Source organism: Carcharhinus amblyrhynchos, chromosome 32 (assembly GCF_965287045.1).
Source record: "Carcharhinus amblyrhynchos chromosome 32, sCarAmb.v2.hapA, whole genome shotgun sequence".
Taxonomy (NCBI): Eukaryota; Metazoa; Chordata; class Chondrichthyes; order Carcharhiniformes; family Carcharhinidae; genus Carcharhinus; species Carcharhinus amblyrhynchos.
In genome coordinates, this window is record NC_137355.1 from 23611039 (window position 1) to 23628736 (window position 17698).

Sequence of the window (17698 nt, forward strand, 5' to 3'; positions counted from 1 at the left end):
GCCCGTTGAAGTGGTGGAGGCTACCTCGCTAAATATTTTTAAGACGCGGGTTGATGGGTTTTTGATAAGAGAGGGGATTAAGGGTTATGGGGAGAGGGCGGGAAAGTGGAACTGAGACATGACAGATCAGCCATGATCTTATTGAATGGCGGGGCAGGCTCGAAGGGCTAGATGGCCTACTCCTGCTCCTATTTCTTATGTTCTTATGTTTCCCTCTTCGCCAGGTGAATGGAGAGTTCCGGCCTTAGATAGAGCATATAAAGCACAGACAGTTTAGAGATTACTGATTCTAATCAGTTGGACTAAAACCTGGTGTTGTCAGACTTTTTACTGTGTTTACGCCAGTCCAACGCCGGCATCTCCACATCATTCTCATTACCACACTCCTTTCCGTATTTCTCCGAGCGGGTCCTCAGTGCGGCTGCGCGGTGCCGGCAGTGACCGGGCTCGGTGCGGTTGCGCGGTGCCGGCAGTGACCGGGCTCGGTGCGGTTGCGCGGTGCCGGCAGTGACCGGGCTCGGTGCGGTTGCGCGGTGCCGGCAGTGCGATGGCGGCTGCTGTGGAGTTGCGCCTGGCGGAGCAGGAGGCGCAGCTTCTGCTGCTCAGCGCCGCCATGGAGCGGTTACAGCAGGGGAAAGAGGAATTAGTGATCGGCCCGGAGTTGCAGAGTCTCAGAGAGGAGAACGAGAAACTCAAGTACCGGCGGTTGCACCTGGAGCGAAGCGTGCGGGCGGAGCTGGGGAGAGGGCTGTCCAAAGGCCAGGCTGGGAGCCAGGTAGAGTCAGCACTGTGACTGGGTCTGTTATGGTGACTGAGAACACCGCACAATTCCAGGCCATGTTCTCAGAAATGCTGATTTTTAAAATTCCCTTATTGATCCCCCTTTTATAACTGAGTGACTTGTGCATCTATTACACAGGGCTGTGCATAACCAACCAGATTACACTGGTGATCCACTCTTAGGGATGTCCCATACCTTGTGTGAAAATGGAGCAATCTGAAAAGGAAAAGAATCTGAAAGGTGGTTGCCTATTGCATTTCTTCTGTATACTTTAAGAAAACCATTCTCTCCATAGAATCCCCACAGTGCAGAAGAAGGCCATCGAGTCTGCACTGACTGCAATCTCATCCAGGCCTTATCCCATAACCCCATGCATTTACCCTAGCTAGTCACCCTCACACTAAGTGGCAATTTAGCATGGCTGATCTGCCTGACCTGCACATCTTTGGACTGTGGGAGGAAATCTATGCAGACATACAGACAGTGACCTCAAGCTGGGAATCGAACCTGGGACCCTGACATTGTGAGGCAACAGTGCTAGCCACTGTGCTACCCTCTTCCTGAATGATCCTCCCACCTGCAAGCAGCTGTTTCCTTTGAAGTTCCTAATCTTTTGCCATCACTGTTGAAAAATGGCTGGTTCTACCAGATGAGTTAGGAGCAGTAGTAGATCACTCAGCTCCTTGTGCTTGCTTGGCCATTCAATAAGACTGTGGCTGCTTTGATTATAACTGCCTGCCTACCCTGATGATCTTACACCCTGTTGTTGGTCAACAACCTATCTAACTCTGCCTTAAAAATATTCAGACTCTGCTTCCATTGCCTTTTGAGGATGGGAGTTCCAAAGACTCACCACCCTTTGAGAGAAAAAAATCCTCATCTTTGTTTTAAATGGGCAACGCCTTATTTTTAAACAGTGACTCTTAGATTCTTACACAAGAGGAAACATCCTTTCTGTATCCATCCTGTCAAGACCCTTTAGGACCTTAAAACCTTTAGTCGCCTTCCAAACACACAAATTAGGAGCAGGAGTAATCCTCTCGGCCCTGCAAACCTTCTTTATCATTCAATAAGAGCATGGCTGATTAAATAGCATCAGCTCCACATTCTTGCCAACCCCGGATAACCTTTCACCTCTTTGTTAATTAGGAATCTAGCAAGCTCTGCCTTAAAAATATTCAGATTTTACTTCCACTGCCATTTGAGAAAGAGAGTTCCAGCGACCCTCAGCAAACATTTCTCCTCACTTCTGTTTTAAATGTGTGATGCCTTATTTTTAAACAAATGTGACCGCTAGTTCTAGATTTTCTGACAAGAAACATCCCCTCCACATCCACTCTGTTAGGACATCTCACAAGCTAAAGGTTTTGATCAAGTCAACTCTTACTCTTTTAAACTTTGGTGGATACAAATCTAACTTCTTCAACCTTTCTTGGTAAGACAACCTACCTGTTCCTGGGATTAGTGTAGTAAGCCTTCTCTGAAGTGCTAATATGTTTATTTCTGTCCTTAAATAAGGCAACCAGTACTGTACACAATACTCCAGATGTGATCTCACTAATGTTCTGTACAACTGAAGAATAACCTCCCAACTTTTGTAATCAACTTTTCTCGCATTAAGTAAAATTCCATTAGCTTTTCTAATTACTTGCTGTACCTATATACTTGTCTTTTGTGATTCATGCAGGAGGACAGATCCCCCTGCAATTCAGAACTCTGCAGTTTCTCACCAGTTAGATAAAAAGCTTTTTTATTCTTCCAAATGGGCAGTTTCACGCTTGCCAACGTTATACTTCATTCGCCAGATTTTTACCCTCTCTTAATCCTATGTTCTTCTATAGCTTCCTTATGTCCTCTTCATAATCTACTTTTGTGCTGACTTTGTATCGTTAGCAACTTGAGCAACCATATCTTCAGATCCTTCATCTCAAGTCATTTTTATAAATTATAAAAAACTGCGGCCCCAGCTGATCCCTGTAACACACTAGCTGTTACATCCAGTCAATGCGAAAAAGACCCATTTATGCCAACTTTGTTTCCTGTTAACTAGCCAATCTTCAATCTGTGTGTTACCCCCTACACCATGAGCTTTTAATTTATGCAATAACCTTTGATATTAGTATTTTGTGAAATGTCTTCTGGAAGTCAAGTTTTCACAGCACATGTAACTTCAAAGAATTCTGATAAGTTGGTTAAACGTGATTTCCCTTTCGCAAAACTGTTAAGAACATAACTGGGAGCAGGAGTGGGCCATCTGACCTCTTGAGCCTGCTTGGCCATTCACTAAGATCATGGTTGATCTTTTTGTGGACTCAACTCTACTTACCTGCCCGCTCACCATAACCCTTAATTCCTTTATTGTTCAAAAATTTATCTATCCTGGCCTAAAAACATTCAATGAATTTGCCTCAATTGCTTCACTGGACAGGGAATTCCACAGATTCACAACCCTTTGTGTGAAGAAGTTCCTCCTCAACTCAGTCCTAAATCTGCCCCCTAGTTCTAGTTTCACCTGCCAGTGGAAACAACTTCTCTGCTTCTATCTTATCTATTCCCTTCATAATCTTATATGTTTCTATAATATCTCCCCTCATTCTTCTGAATTCCAATGAGCATAGCCCCAGTCTACTCAGTCTGTTCTCATAAGCCAACCCTCTCAACTCTGGAATCAACTTCATGAATCTCCTCTGCACTCCCTCTAGTGCCAGTATATCCTTTCTCAAGTGTTGACTGCCTGTTGCCCTGGAATGACATCTTTAATAATGGCTTATATTTTCCCTATAACAGATGTTAGGCTAACTGGACTGTGGTTTCCTGCTTTCGCTCTCCCTTTTTGAATAGAGGAGTAGCATTTGCTATTTTTCAATCTAATGGACTCGTCTCCGAATCTAGGGAATTTTGGAAAATGAAACCGATGCATCAACCATCCCAGTAAACCCTTTTAAGACCCTAGGATGAAGTCCTTTTAGACCAGGGAATTTGTCAGCCTGCAGACCCAACAAGTTTCTATTGGTCAAACCACACAAAATGCTGGAAAATCTCAGCACGTCTGACAGCATCTGTGGAGAGAGAAAAGAACCCCTAATGAAGGGTTATCAGGCTCGAAATGTTAGCTCTATTCTCTCTCCGCAGATTCTGTTAGACTTGTTAAGAATTTTCAGCATTTTCTGTTTCTATAGAATCATAGAAACACTACAGCACAAACAGGCCCTTCGGTCCACAAGTCGCACCAATCTTATCTCTACCTACAAGGCTTACCTATAACCCTCAATCCTATTAAGTCCTATGTACTCATCCAGAAGTCTCTTAAAAGACCCTAACGAATCTGCCTCCACCACCACCACTGGCAGCCAATTCCACTCACCCTCCACCCTCTGAGTGAAAAACTTACCCGTGACATCTCCTCTGTACCTACTCCCCAGCACCTTAAACCTGTGTCCTCTTGTGGCAGCCATTTCAGCCCTGGGGAAAAGCCTCTGAGAGTCCACCTGACCAATACCTCTCATCATCTTATACACCCCTCTCACCCTTTGTCTCTCTAAGGAGAAAAGATCGAGCTCTCTCATCCTATACTCATAAGGCATGCCACCCAATCCAGGTAACATCCCTGTGAATCTCCTCTGCACCCTTTCAATGGCTTCCACGTCCTTCCTGTAATGATGTGACCAGAACTGAACACACTATTCCAAGTGGGGTCTGACCAGGGTCTTATACAGCTGCAGCATTATCTCCCGACTCCTAAACTCAATTCCTCGATTGATGAAGGCCAGTACACCATACGCCTTCTTAACCACATCCTCTACCTGCGAGACTCCTATGAACCCAGACCCCAAGATCCTTCTGATCTTCCACACTGCTAAGAATCTTACCCTTAATATTACATTCCTTCATCCCATTTGACCTGTCAAAATGGACCACTACACATTTCTCGGGTTGAAGTCCATCTACCACTTCTCTGCCCAGTCTTGCATCCTATCTGTGTCACACTGCAACTTCTGACATCCCTCCAAACTATCCACAACACCTTCGACCTTCGTGTCATCGGCAAACTTACCAACCAATCCCTCCACTTCCTCATCCAGGTCATTTATAAAAATCACAAAGGGCATGGGTCACAGAACAGATCCCTGGGGCACTTCACTGGTGACCAACCTCCATGCAGAAAAAGACCCATTTACAACCACTCCCTGCCTTCTGTGAGCAAGCCAGTTCTGGATCCACAAAGCAATGTCCCCTTCATTCCCATGTCCCCTTCATTCCCATGCCCCCTCACTTTCTCAATAAGCCTTGCATGGGGCACCTTATCGAACGCCTTGCTGAAGTCTATATAAACCACATCTACTGCTGTTCCTTCATCAATGTGTTTAGTCACATTTTCAAAAGAGTCACCCAGGCTTGTAAGACACGATCTGCCTTTAACAAAGGCGTGCTGACTACTTTTGATCATACTATACTTCTCTAAATGTTCATAAATCCTGTCTCTCAGGATCTTTTCCATCATCTTACCAACCACTGAGGTTAGACTCACTGGTCAATAGTTTCCTGGGCGCTCTCTATTCCCTTTCTTGAATATAGGAACCACATCCGCAATCTTCCGGAACCTCTCCTGCCTCCATCAATGATGCAAAGATCATCATCAGAGGCTCTGCAATCACTTCCCTCGCCTCCCACAGTAACCTGGGGTACATCCCATCCGTTCCCGGTGACTTATCTATCTTGATGCTATTCAAAAGCTCCAACACATCCTCTTTCTTAATGTGCACGCACTCAAGCTTTTCAGCCCGCCGCAAGCCTGCACTACAACCATCAAGATAAAGTATTCATGGTGGAAAATTAAAGTATTTTGTTTCAGATTCCAGCATCCACAATATTTTGCTTTTAATTTTCCATTGGTTATGGCTCTTAGCTCTGACCATGGGCCTGGGATCGAGTGTAAAAGGGCAAGGATGAGCTTCTACTGAGGTCTTGAATAAGCCTGCAGCCCTAGAACCACTTTGAAGAATATTGCTATTATTTAAAGAGAGAGGGGGATCTGGCTGCTCTTGTTCATGAGTCATAAGTCAGTGTTCAGCCACAGCAAGTAATTAGAAAGGGAAACCGAATATTCCCTTTTATTGTAAAGTGGGAGTTTATAAAACTAAGGAATCCTGTTACAACTGTGCAGGGCATTTTGGAAACTACCCTAGAGTAGTGTGTAGAGCTTTGGTCTCCTTATTTAAAGCAGGATATTTATGTATTTTCTTAATATATTAGTATCACAAGTAGGCTAACATTAACACTGCGATGAAGTTACTGTGAAAATCCGCATGTTGCTTCACTCTGGCATCTGTCAGGGTCCACTAAGGGAAAATTTACCCAGTATGTCTTTTGGACTATGGGAGGAAACCGGAGCACCCGGAGGAAACTCTCACAACACGGGAAGATATGCAGACTCCACACAAATAGTGACCCAAGCTGGAAATCAAACCCCGCATCCCTGCTGCTTTGAGACAGTAATGCTAACCACTATGTCACTTTTCCTCCTTCCATCCCCTTCTGGAATTGTACCTAATGGAACAGTTAGTGAATTCGGGGCTCAGGCACTGTGAGGCAGCAGTGCTAAGCACTGTGTGACCATGTGTTGGAGGTGGTTCCAATGAGGTTTACCAGATTCTGAGGTGGATTTAGAGGTCAGGTATTGAGAAAAGGTTTCCCTTTGAAAGAATCTAGAACTGGAGGATATAGTTCCAGGATGAGAGATTTCCCCATTTAAGTTGGCAGTGAGGTGTGTTACAATCTTGTTAGGAACTGTTAATACTTTTTAAAAAAAACCTGAACATCTAGTAACTAACTTATAGAACCACCACAAGATGTCACCTTTTATAAAAAAAAATTTATTGTATACCGAAAAGAAATGATCAGCGTGAGTTCAGTTAAGACTGTGGTTGAAGAAGACTTATGTGAAAACTCAGTTCAACTTTTTATCCTCCCCGCCCTCCCCATAGAGTTCCCTTATCTTCTGAAATCTTGTATGTTCGTTCAGTTTTCCTGTGGTCAGCTCAAAGGATATACCACCGCTATCTTGAATACACTCTGAGTTCTCCTCCACTATTTGCCATACTTTAAGATTTCAGAAGAGACTTCCATTGACAGAGTTGTAGTACCAGTTGATCTTTCACTAACACCCAATTATTATCCAGTAACCTGTGTTGGGAAATACATATATTTGACTTGAATTATTATTGTCAGGTATTGGAACACAGTGAAAAGCATTGTTTCTTGCACGCTATACAGGCAAACAATACCGTTCTAAGAGTACATGGGAGAGGGAAAGGAGAGTGTGCAGAATGTCGTGTTACAGTCATAGCTAGGGTTGTAGAGAAAGATCAACTGGTAGGCCATTCAAAGGTCTAATGGCAGCAAAGAAGCTGCCTTGAGTCAGTTGGTGTGTAACTCAGACTTCTGTATCTTTTTCCTGATGGAAGAAGGTGGAAGAGAGAATGTCTGGGTACATGGGATCCTTGATTATGCTGGCGGCTTTTCCAAAGCAGCGGGAAGTGTAGACACGGTCAATGGATGGGAGATTGATTTGCGTGATGGACTGGGCTGCGTTCACTATCCTTTGTAGTTTCTTGTAGCCTTGGACAGAGCAGGAGCCATACAAGTTGTGGTACATCTAGAAAGGATGCTTTCTATTAAACATCTGTAAAAGTTGGTAAAAGTCATAGCGAATATGCCGAATTTCCTTAGCCTTCTGAGAAAATAGACGTGTTGGTGGTCTTTCTTAACTATAGCGTCAGTGTGGAGAGACCAGGACAGGTTGTTGGTGATCTTGACACCTAGAAACTTGAAGATCTCAACCATTTCCACTTCATTACCGTTGATGTAGACAGGTGCATGTCTTTCATTATCCTCCCTGAAGTCGATGACAAAACTTTTGTTTTATTAGCATTGAGGACAAGATTATTGTCGTCACACCAATTCACCATAAGAACATAAGAAATAGGAGCAGGAGTAGGCCAACTAGCCCTTTGAGCCTGCCCCGCCATTCAATAAGATCATGGCTGATCTGAAGTGCATCAGTTCCACTTTCCCGCTTTCTCCCCATAACCCTTAATTCCCTTGTCTATCAGAAATCTATCTACCCATGACTTAAATATATTTAGCGAGGCAGCCTCCACCACTTCAACGGACAGAGAATTCCAGAGATTCACTACCCTTTGAGTGAAGAAGTTCCTCCTCAACTCTGTTCTAAACTTATTTTGAAGTCGATGACTTATTTTGAAGCTGTGCCCTTTAGTTCTGTTTTCCTTTCTAAGCGGAAAGAATCTCTCTACTTCTACCCTATCTAGCCCTTTCATTACCTTGCAAGTCTCGATAAGATCCCCCCTCAGCCTTCTAAACTCTAACGAGTACAGGCCCAGTCTATTTAATCTCTCCTCATAAGCTAACCCCCTTATCTCCGGTATCAGCCTGGTGAATCTTCTCTGTACTCCCTCCAAGGCCAATATTTCCTTTCGCAAATAAGGGGACCAAAACTGCACACAGTACTCCAGCTGCGGCCTCACCAGTGCCCTGTACAGTTGCAGCAAGACCTCCCTGCTTTTATATTCTATCCCCCTTGCTATAAAGGCCAGCATCCCATTCGCCTTCTTGATCACCTGCTGCACCTGCAGACTGGGTTTTTGCGATTCGTGCACAAGGACCCCCAGGTCCCTCTGCACCGTGTCATGCTGCAGCTTTTCACCCTTTAAATAATATTCCCTCCTACTATTATTTCTACCAAAGTGGATAACCTCACATTTGCAAGCGTTATACTCCATCTGCCAGGTCCTCGCCCACTCACTCAGCTATCCAGATCTCTCTGCAGACTTTCCGTGCCCTCCATGCAATTTGCTTTTCCACTCATCTTCGTGTCATCAGCAAATTTTGTTACCCCACACTCAGCCCCCTCCTCCAGATCGTCTCTGTATATGGTAAACAGTTGAGGCCCCAGCACCGATCCCTGCAGCACTCCACTAGTCACCAACTGCCAACCAGAAAAGCATCTACTGATTCCAACTCTCTGCTTTCTGTTAGATAACCAATCCTCAATCCACGCTAATACTTTACCCCCAACTCCGTGCACCCTAACCTCCTGCAGCAACCTTTTGTGAGGCACCTTATCGAACGCCTTCTGGAAATCTAAAAACACCACATCCACTGGTTCCCCTCTGTCTACCGCACTAGCCACAGCTTCATAAAAATCGTTAAACACAACTTCCCTTTCACAAATCCATGTTGCGTCTGCTTGATCAAACCGTTCCTTTCCGGGTGTCCTGCTATTTCCTCTTTGACGGATTCTAGCATTTTTCCAACTACAGACATTAAGCTAACCGGCCTATAATTCCCTGCCTTTTGTCTGCTACCTTTTTTAAACAGTGGCGTAACATTAGCTGTTTTCGAATCCTCCGCCACTTCCCCAGAGTCCAGTGAATTTTGATAAATAATTACTAAGGCATCTGCTATTATTTCTGCCATTTCTTTCAGAACCCTGGGGCGCATTCCATCCGGTCCCAGGGACTTGTCTACCTTCAGTCCTGTTAGTCTACCAAGCACTACCTCTCTAGCAACAGTAACAGTAATTGTATTAAGGATCTCTTCCCCTACCATCCCTCTATCTTTAATATTCTGTGAGCTATTTGTGTCCTCCTCCATGAAGACCGACACAAAAAACTTATTTAAAGTCTCAGCCATTTCCTCGTTACCTACTGTTAAATCCCCCCTTCTCATCCTCCAAGGGTCCAACATTCACTCTAGACAGTCTCCTCCTGTTTATATATTTGTAAAAATCTTTATCACTTTTTACATTTAGAGCTAGTTTAGCTTCATACTCTGTCTTTCCTTTTATTGCTTTCTTAGTCATTCTTTGTTTTTTAAATCTTTCCCGATCTTCTAATTCCCCACTATTTTTAGCCACTCTGTTCGCATCGGCTTTTAATTTAATACTCTCCTTTATTTCCTTCGATATCCACGGATGGTTATCCCTTTTCTTACAGCCCTTCTTTACCTTCGGAATATATTTCTGCTGAAGACCAAAAAAGATCTCCTTAAAAATCCTCCAATGTTCCTCAGCTGTCCTACCAACCAGTCTACACCCCCCCATCTATATTAGCCAATTCCGCCCTCATCTTATCATACTCCCCTCTGTTCAAACACAGATTCTCTTTCTCTTCCCTGCATTCCATCTCATCATTGTTTGAAATCGAACCCATTACGGTGGTGTCATCGGCAAACTTGAAAATTGAGTTGGAGGGGAATTTGGCCACACTTTCGTAGGTGTATAAGGAGTATAGTAAGAGACTGAGGACACAGCTTTGTGGGGCACTGGCCATAGCATCCTGCAATGCAGAAGGAGGCCATTCAGTCTGTATCGACCACAATCCCACTCAGGCCCGATTCCCATAACCCCGTGGCATTTACCCTAGCTAGTCCCCGTGATACTAAGGGGCAATTTAGTGTGGCTAATCCACTTAATCTGCACGTCTTTGGACTGTGGGAGGAAACTGGAGGAAACCCACGCAGATCCGGGGAGAATGTGCAAACTCCACACAGACAGTGACCCAAGCTGGGAATTGAACCCGGGTCCTTAGGGCTGTGAGGCAACAGTGGTAGCCACTCTGCCCATGCCGCCTGTGGTGTTGAGGATAATCGTGGAAGAGTGTTGCATATCCATACTGATTGTGGTCTGTGGGTTAGGAAGGTGAGGATCTGGTCACAGGGGGAGGAGAAGTGCCCCAGGCCATGGAGTTAAGAGATGAGTTTTGTCAGAATAATGGTGTTGAAGGCTGATCTGTAGTCAATAAATAGGCGTCTGACATAGGTGTCTTTGTTACCCAGGTATTCCAGGGCTGAGTGCAGGGCCAGGGAAATGGCATCCGCTGTGGACCTGATGCAGCGATAGGCAAACTGTCGTGGATCCAATCAGTCCAGGATGCCAGAATGGATCCATGCCATGACCAACCTTTTGAAGCATTTCATATTGCTGATGTGGCTTATAGATTCCCCTTCAATATTCTTTTGTGGCTATCACAATTAGTACCTCTTGTTAATGACTCACTGACCAGTCATGACAATATCTGATTATTTACTTTCAGATGATGTAGTTCAGAGAACATATAACATAGAACACTACAGCACAAACAGGCCCTTTGGCCCACGAGTTGCGCCGATCACATCAACACCTACCAATCTATAGACCTATCTATAACCCCCAATCCCATAAAACCCCATATACTCATCCAGAAGTCTTTTAAAAGACCCCAGCGAGTTTGCCTCCACCACCACTGATGGCAGCCGATTCCATTCACTCACCACCCTCTGAGTGAAAAACTTACCCCTAACATCACTTCTGTACTTTCCTCCCCGCACCTTAAATCTGTGTCCTCTCATAGCGACCATTTCAACCCGGGGAAATAGCCTCTGAGAATCCACCCTATCTATTCCTCTCAACATTTTATAAACTTCTATCAGGTCGCCTCTCAACCTTTGTCTTTCCAGGGAAAAGAGTCCCAGCTCTCTCAACCTAACTTCATAAGGCATGCCTCCCAGTCCAGGCAACATCCTTGTAAATCTCCTCTGTACCCTTTCAATAGCTTCTACGTCTTTCCTATAGTGAGGCGACCAGAACAGCGCACAGTACTCCAAATGAGGCCTGACAAGGGTCTTATAAAGTTGCAGCATTACCTCCCGACTCCTAAACTCAATCCCTCAATTAATGAAGGCCAGTACACCATACGCCTTCTTGACCACCTCTTCCACCTGCGAGGCCGATTTAAGAGTCCTGTGGACCCGGACCCCAAGATCCTTCTGCTCTTCAACACTACTAAGACTCCTACTCCTGGGGGGTAGTTATAGGACAGATGTCAGGGGTAGGTTCTTTACCCAGAGGGTGGTGAGGGATTGGAATGCCCTGCCTGCTGCGGTTGTAAATGCGCCTAGTTTGGGGGCGTTTAAGAGATCCGTGGATAGGTTTATGGACGAAAAGGGATTGGTTTAGGTTAGTGGGTCATTGTTTTTTAACTGGTCGGCGCAACATCGTGGGCCGAAGGGCCTGTTCTGCGCTGTAATGTTCTATGTTCTATGTTCTATGCCCTTGATAGTGTACTCGTTCATCCCGTTGGTTCTGCCAAAATGGACGACTACGCATTTATCCGCATTGAAGTCCATCTGCCACTTCTCCGCCCAGTCCTGCATCCTATTTATGTCCTGCTGCAACTTTTGACATCCTTCCAGACCATCCACAACACCACCGACCTTCGTGTCATCAGCGAACTTACTTACCCATCCCTTCACTTCCTCATCCAGGTCATTTATGGAAATGACAAACAGCAAGGGTCCTAGAACAGATCCCTGGGGCACTCCACTGGTGACTGACCTCCATTCAGAAAAAGACCCATCCACAACCACTCTCTGCCTTCTGCAGGCAAGCCAGTTCTGGATCCACAAGGCCAAAGGCCCTTGGATCCCATGCCCTCTCACCTTCTCAAGAAGTCTTGCATGGGGGACCTTATCAAACGCCTTGCTGAAGTCCATGTACACCACGTCCACGGCACTTCCTTCGTCAATGTGTTCAGTCACATTATCGAAGAACTCAACTAGGCTTGTAAGGCACGACCTGCCCTTGACAAATCCATGCTGACTATTCCTGATCATGTCAAACCTCTCCAAATGCTCGTAAATCTTGTCCCTCAGAAGCCTCTCCATCAGCTTACCAACCACTGAGGTCAGACTCACCGGTCGGTAATTTCCCGGGCTATCTCTGTTCCCTTTCTTGAAAATAGGGACTACATCCGCAATCCTCCAATCTTCCGGAACCTCTCCCGTCTCCATCGACGACGCAAAGATCATCGCCAGGGGCTCTGCAATCACTTCCCTCGCCTCCCACAATATCCTGGGGTACATCCCATCTGGTCCCAGCGACTTATCTATCTTGATAGAATTCAAAGTTCTAACACATCCTCCACCTTAATATCCACAAACTCAATCTTTTCCATCTGCTGCAAATCCGTAGCAAAATCTCCCAGATCAGCTTCCACCGTGAATACTGAGGCAAAGTACTCATTAAGCACCTCTGCCATTTCTTCTGGTTCCACACAGACCTTTCCCCCTTCACCTTTTATAGGCCCTATCCCCTCTCTTCTCATCCTTTTACCTTTCACATATTTATAGAAGGCCTTGGGATTCTCCTTAATCTTACCCGCCAAGGTCTTCTCATGACCCCTTCTGGCTCTCCTAATTTCCCTTTTAAGCTCCTTTCTACAGTCCTTATACTCCTCAAGATCCTTAACCTCTCCTAGTTCCCTGAACCTTTTGTACACCTTCCCTTTCCTCCTGACTAGGTTCAACACAGCCTTCGTGCACCACGGCTCCCGCAACCTACCAAAACCCCCTTGTCTCATCGGAACGTTGTCATGCATAGCTCCAGACAAACATTCCTTGAATATCCGCCACCTTCCTTCGGTACTTTTCCCTAAGAACGCCTCCTTCCAGTTTATTTGTCGAAGTAACTTCCTGACTTCTTCGTATCTCCCCTTACTCCAGACAAACACCTTCCTAGCCTGCCTGATCCTATCTCGTTCCAATGCAATTGTGAAGGAGATAGAATTATGGTCACCATTCCCAAGATGCTCTCCTACCGAGAGATCCATCACCTGCCCTGGTTCATTCGCCAGTACCAGGTCAAGTACAGCCTCTCCCCTCATAGGCTTATCCACATACTGTGTCAGGAAACCTTCCTGAACACACCTAACAAACTCCTCCCCATCCAAACCCCTTACCCTAGGGATATTCCAGTCGATGTTTGGGAAATTGAAGTCTCCCATCACGACAACTCTGTTATTAATACATCTCTCCAGAATCTGTTTCCCTATCTGCACTTCAACTTCCCTGTCACTATTGATGTAGTTCAGAGACTCAATGTTTATTCAGTGTTTAGATTTTGTTCTGGTTTAACCTGCAGACTGAGATCAAGTCTGAGCCACTGGCTCAGCAGCTCAGGAACAAGACGGACAAGAGCAGTCCAACTCGAGAAGCCAAATCAATCAAGGTATTTATCAATGTTGGTCTGGGCTGGAAGGGTAGAGGCGGTGGGGTGGAGGGAGGAAATCAGCCAGGATTTCTGCCCCTGATAACTTGCAAGTGATTTCTGTGGGACACTGTGTGGAAATGCTGAGGATGGTGGGGTGAGGATTGAACATGCCTGTGTTTCACCCACAACTGAATACAACTGTTGTCTAGGTCTACAGTTATAATGGCTAATGGCTGACCCAGTGAGGGGAAACTGAGATTTCAGGAAGGGATTGGGTCACTCGTTTGGAGGCAGTGACTGAATCTTTCCTCCTGGGTGTGAGGTGGAGGGGTCTGACATTGTTTGCTTTGTTTTCAGTGGAGTGAATGGCCATCCTATGTTGAGGAACGTTTGCACCTTTTTGAGAGTCTCAAACGGGAGCATGATTCCATACTCAGTGAGCGGGCTGCACGGGACAGCAGGATTATCACCATCACACTACCAAACAACATGCAGGTTTGTGGGGAATCATGGAAGACAACACCCTATCAGGTTGCTTGTCAAATCAGGTAAATCCACAAGTACCTTCCTGTTTCTTTTCCAATCCTTGGTCCTTCAGTACTATATGTGCACAGTACACAGCATTGTACACAATCTAGACCACTTAAAGCAGTCACATTCCACGTTAGGCTTTCATAAACATTTCCACTCCCCCCAAATTCATGACCCAACAGTCACCCTCCATATCCACTTGTCCACCCCAATGTCCAGTACCCCACGTTCCACATTTCAATCTTTTCCCTTCAGATTTTTCCTTAAGATCCATTATCTTTTTCTGTCACCACCTCCTTGTCCCCATTGTGTCTGAACCACTATCTATGCCCCTCACTCAACATTCACTCACTGTCTCAACTGAATTCTTCTTGTTTCACACCATTCATTCTGATCACTTGCACATTCAGTGTCTTTCTGAACTACCCTCATTTGCATCAGAAATACGTAAGATTCACTGTGGATAGTTAAAAGCCCTTGTGCTAAGTGTGCAAAGTCTAGAAGCACCACACTTATGACGTCCTTGTAACTCTTTGTTGGCATTCTTATGATAAAACATGGTCTGCTGCAATCTGTTAAGAAATACCACACCTGGCCTGATATTAATAAATTGCCAAGTTACACAATTGTTGTGATGTCTTGAAGAGCTCTGTTTATAACTGGGTTAAAGACTTGGGTCTGTCTCTGACAACATTGCATTTTGGTGAATCTGACAGCTTGCAGATTCAAGAATAGGATCATACACTCAGAACCACACATACTGCAAACTCCAGAATCCCTCAGTCTTGCTCATACATACTACAAATCCAGTTGAGGTCTTTATGAGCTGAGAACTTGAGGGATATAACTTGCTTTTGGATTTGCTTAGTATGTTTGGTAGATCAGCTGTGTAAGTAGAAGCTGCTACAAAAATCTTCTGTTGGTTCCCTTCTGACTCTAGTCAAGGATTAGCCGAGAGTTCCATTATTGCCAAGGTTGGTGGTGAGCTGTGGGACTTGGATCGACCGCTGGAAGGAGATACCAATCTTGAGCTATTAAACTTTGAAGACCCAAGGGCACAAGCTGTAAGTTATCCTCCAGTGTTCAGCTATTCAGTGACTTTACAATGTCATTTAAAACAGATAAATCATTTTGAAACATTCTATTTACTCTTGAGTTAATTAACTTGTTTTTACAGCACTCAAGTTAGGAGTTTTTACTTTACTAGTTGCTGTCTGTAATGGTGATTACCATGTGGATGGAAAGGTTGTATTCTGTCACTAAAGTGGATCTGTGTTTAAACAGGAAAGAAATGGTGCTATTATACCATAGGTCCAGAAGCACTGAGGCATGGGATCTTTAACTGTTAAATTGAATTTAAATTGACTTATTTTGATGGATTTGATTTTTGATTTGGATTTGTGTAACTGGTGGGTTGATTACTATTTGTCACGCAGGTATACTGGCACTCGAGTGCGCACATTCTGGGAGAAGCCATGGAGCAGTATTATGGAGGCTGCCTATGTTCCAGCCTGCCCATAGAGAGGGGATTCTATTATGACATGTTCCTAGGCGACAGGTAATGTTGTGTTACTGACAACCCCTTTCCAAGCGGCAAGCTTGTTTTTATGTTTGTACTGAAGTAAATCCAGGAGTAGCTCGCCACAACATTGAGGGCCGAAGGGCTGTACTGTGGTGTGATGTTCTATGTTCTATGAGTAACGGAAGCAGCAGGGTATGTCATTACGCAGCTCTTTATGGTGATGTCCCCACAGGTGAATTGTATGGTGCCACAACCTGGTCAACGTCACAAGTTCTGTGTGTGTGAGGTTCCTGTGTTACTGACATCATGAGGCCTGTATCCCAGGTTTTAGGTCCAATGGATGATACCCCTCTAAACTCTGTGCCTGGAGAGAAAGAAGAGTATTCAGGTCCTTATTTCTGGTTGAATTATCTATGCATTATTTGACTGAACCTTCACTGCTATGGTTGGATTTAGTTCCCTTGTAACTCAGCTGAGTTTTGGTGTGAGGCCCCTTGCGGCATCAGGTCTCTGCACCTCATGCCAAGGATCAATGTGGGTTACCAGTACCTTGCTGCTTTGGCTTTGCATGTTCACTTAACGTCTGTCCCCATCGCCTCAGCCCCATCATTTCCCCACCACTACCCCTGCCCTCTCACCCTCTTACAGTGGTCTTCTGTTTCACAGAGGAGTGTCCAGTGACCAGTTTCCTTACCTGGAGAATATCTGCAAATCGATCATTAAGGACTGTCAGCCATTTGAGAGATTGGAGGTCAACAAGCAAACTTTGCTTGAAATGTTTAAGGTAATATTCACTATTTGCTGTCCTGTACTCCATCTTAATTTCTCTCTGAGAGCTTGTATGGTCTGTTGCCAAATCCCCAAGACACTGCTGTTTTATTAGTACCTGGAGTGTGGGACAAGTGGCGCAGGGCTCTATCCGCAGCTGCTGTGCTTTCCAGGCTACCTTTGTGATGGGGACTGACCAGTCCTCTGGTCACTGATTCAAAGTCTCTGTGATGATGCAGAAAAAGCTGCCAGGCTGACCTCTGACCCCAGATCCATGATGGCCAGGAGCCTAATTTATGTGGATTGGCCTTACGGAGTTGAATGAAAAGAACCTGTGTAAAGGGATAGAATCATTAAATCCAAACTCTGTATCCAGACTAGAGGATGGAGACACCAACTGTAAAACTGAAGAAGACTTTGACAGGCCAAAACTGGGGATGGGTAGAAGACTTGAGGCCAAAATCCTGGCTCAAAGGACAGGCAACCTGGAGCTTGTACTGAGAGGCTTGTAGATTTCTGAGCATGAACAGATTATTGGTCTCTGTTAGTGTATCAGATTTAACTTTCTACATTAGTATGTTCCGAAATAGGAATCTGGATTACTTGCATTTTGAATTTTTCTCACGGTAAAAGCAAAATTCTGTGGATGCTGGAAATCTGAAATAAAAACTGGAAAGCAGGTTTGGCAACATCCTTGAAGCAAGAAACAGAGTTAACAGTTCAAGCCCTTATGTCTCTTTGGCAGAACTGAAGCAGGATAGAAATGTGATGAATTATACTTGGAGAGGGGGTTGGGGCAGAACAGATGGTCAGGGATAGGCTGAAGCTGTAGAAGATTGACAAAAGATGTCATAGACATCAAACACAAAGGGTATGTACAGTCCCATTAAAGACTGAACGAGTGCATATAATGACATAAAGGTAAGATAGCAGAATGTGCTAATAGCAGAACAAAGTCAGTGTTCAGTAAAAGAAAGCTGATAAACAAGGTGGCCCTATGGGGATGGAGTGGGGTTGTATTGAGGCAAACCAAGGAAATCAAAAAGGG

At 44.9% G+C, this 17698-nt stretch overlaps 1 protein-coding gene across 2 annotated transcripts in view; it reads left to right on the forward strand.

Annotated features, from left to right (window-relative positions):
• The first annotated feature begins 505 nt into the window (after positions 1-505).
• Positions 506-17698, forward strand: part of LOC145360799 (threonine--tRNA ligase 1, cytoplasmic-like) — a 36995-nt gene continuing 19802 nt past the window's right edge. For both annotated transcript variants that reach the window (XM_080216249.1, XM_080216250.1), the window contains exons 1-6: positions 506-775; positions 13761-13847; positions 14187-14377; positions 15301-15424; positions 15797-15918; positions 16549-16666. In XM_080216249.1, coding sequence (XP_080072375.1) covers positions 548-775; positions 13761-13847; positions 14187-14377; positions 15301-15424; positions 15797-15918; positions 16549-16666 — 870 coding nt within the window. In that variant the 5' untranslated portion in view covers positions 506-547. The remainder of the gene's footprint in view (positions 776-13760; positions 13848-14186; positions 14378-15300; positions 15425-15796; positions 15919-16548; positions 16667-17698) is intronic.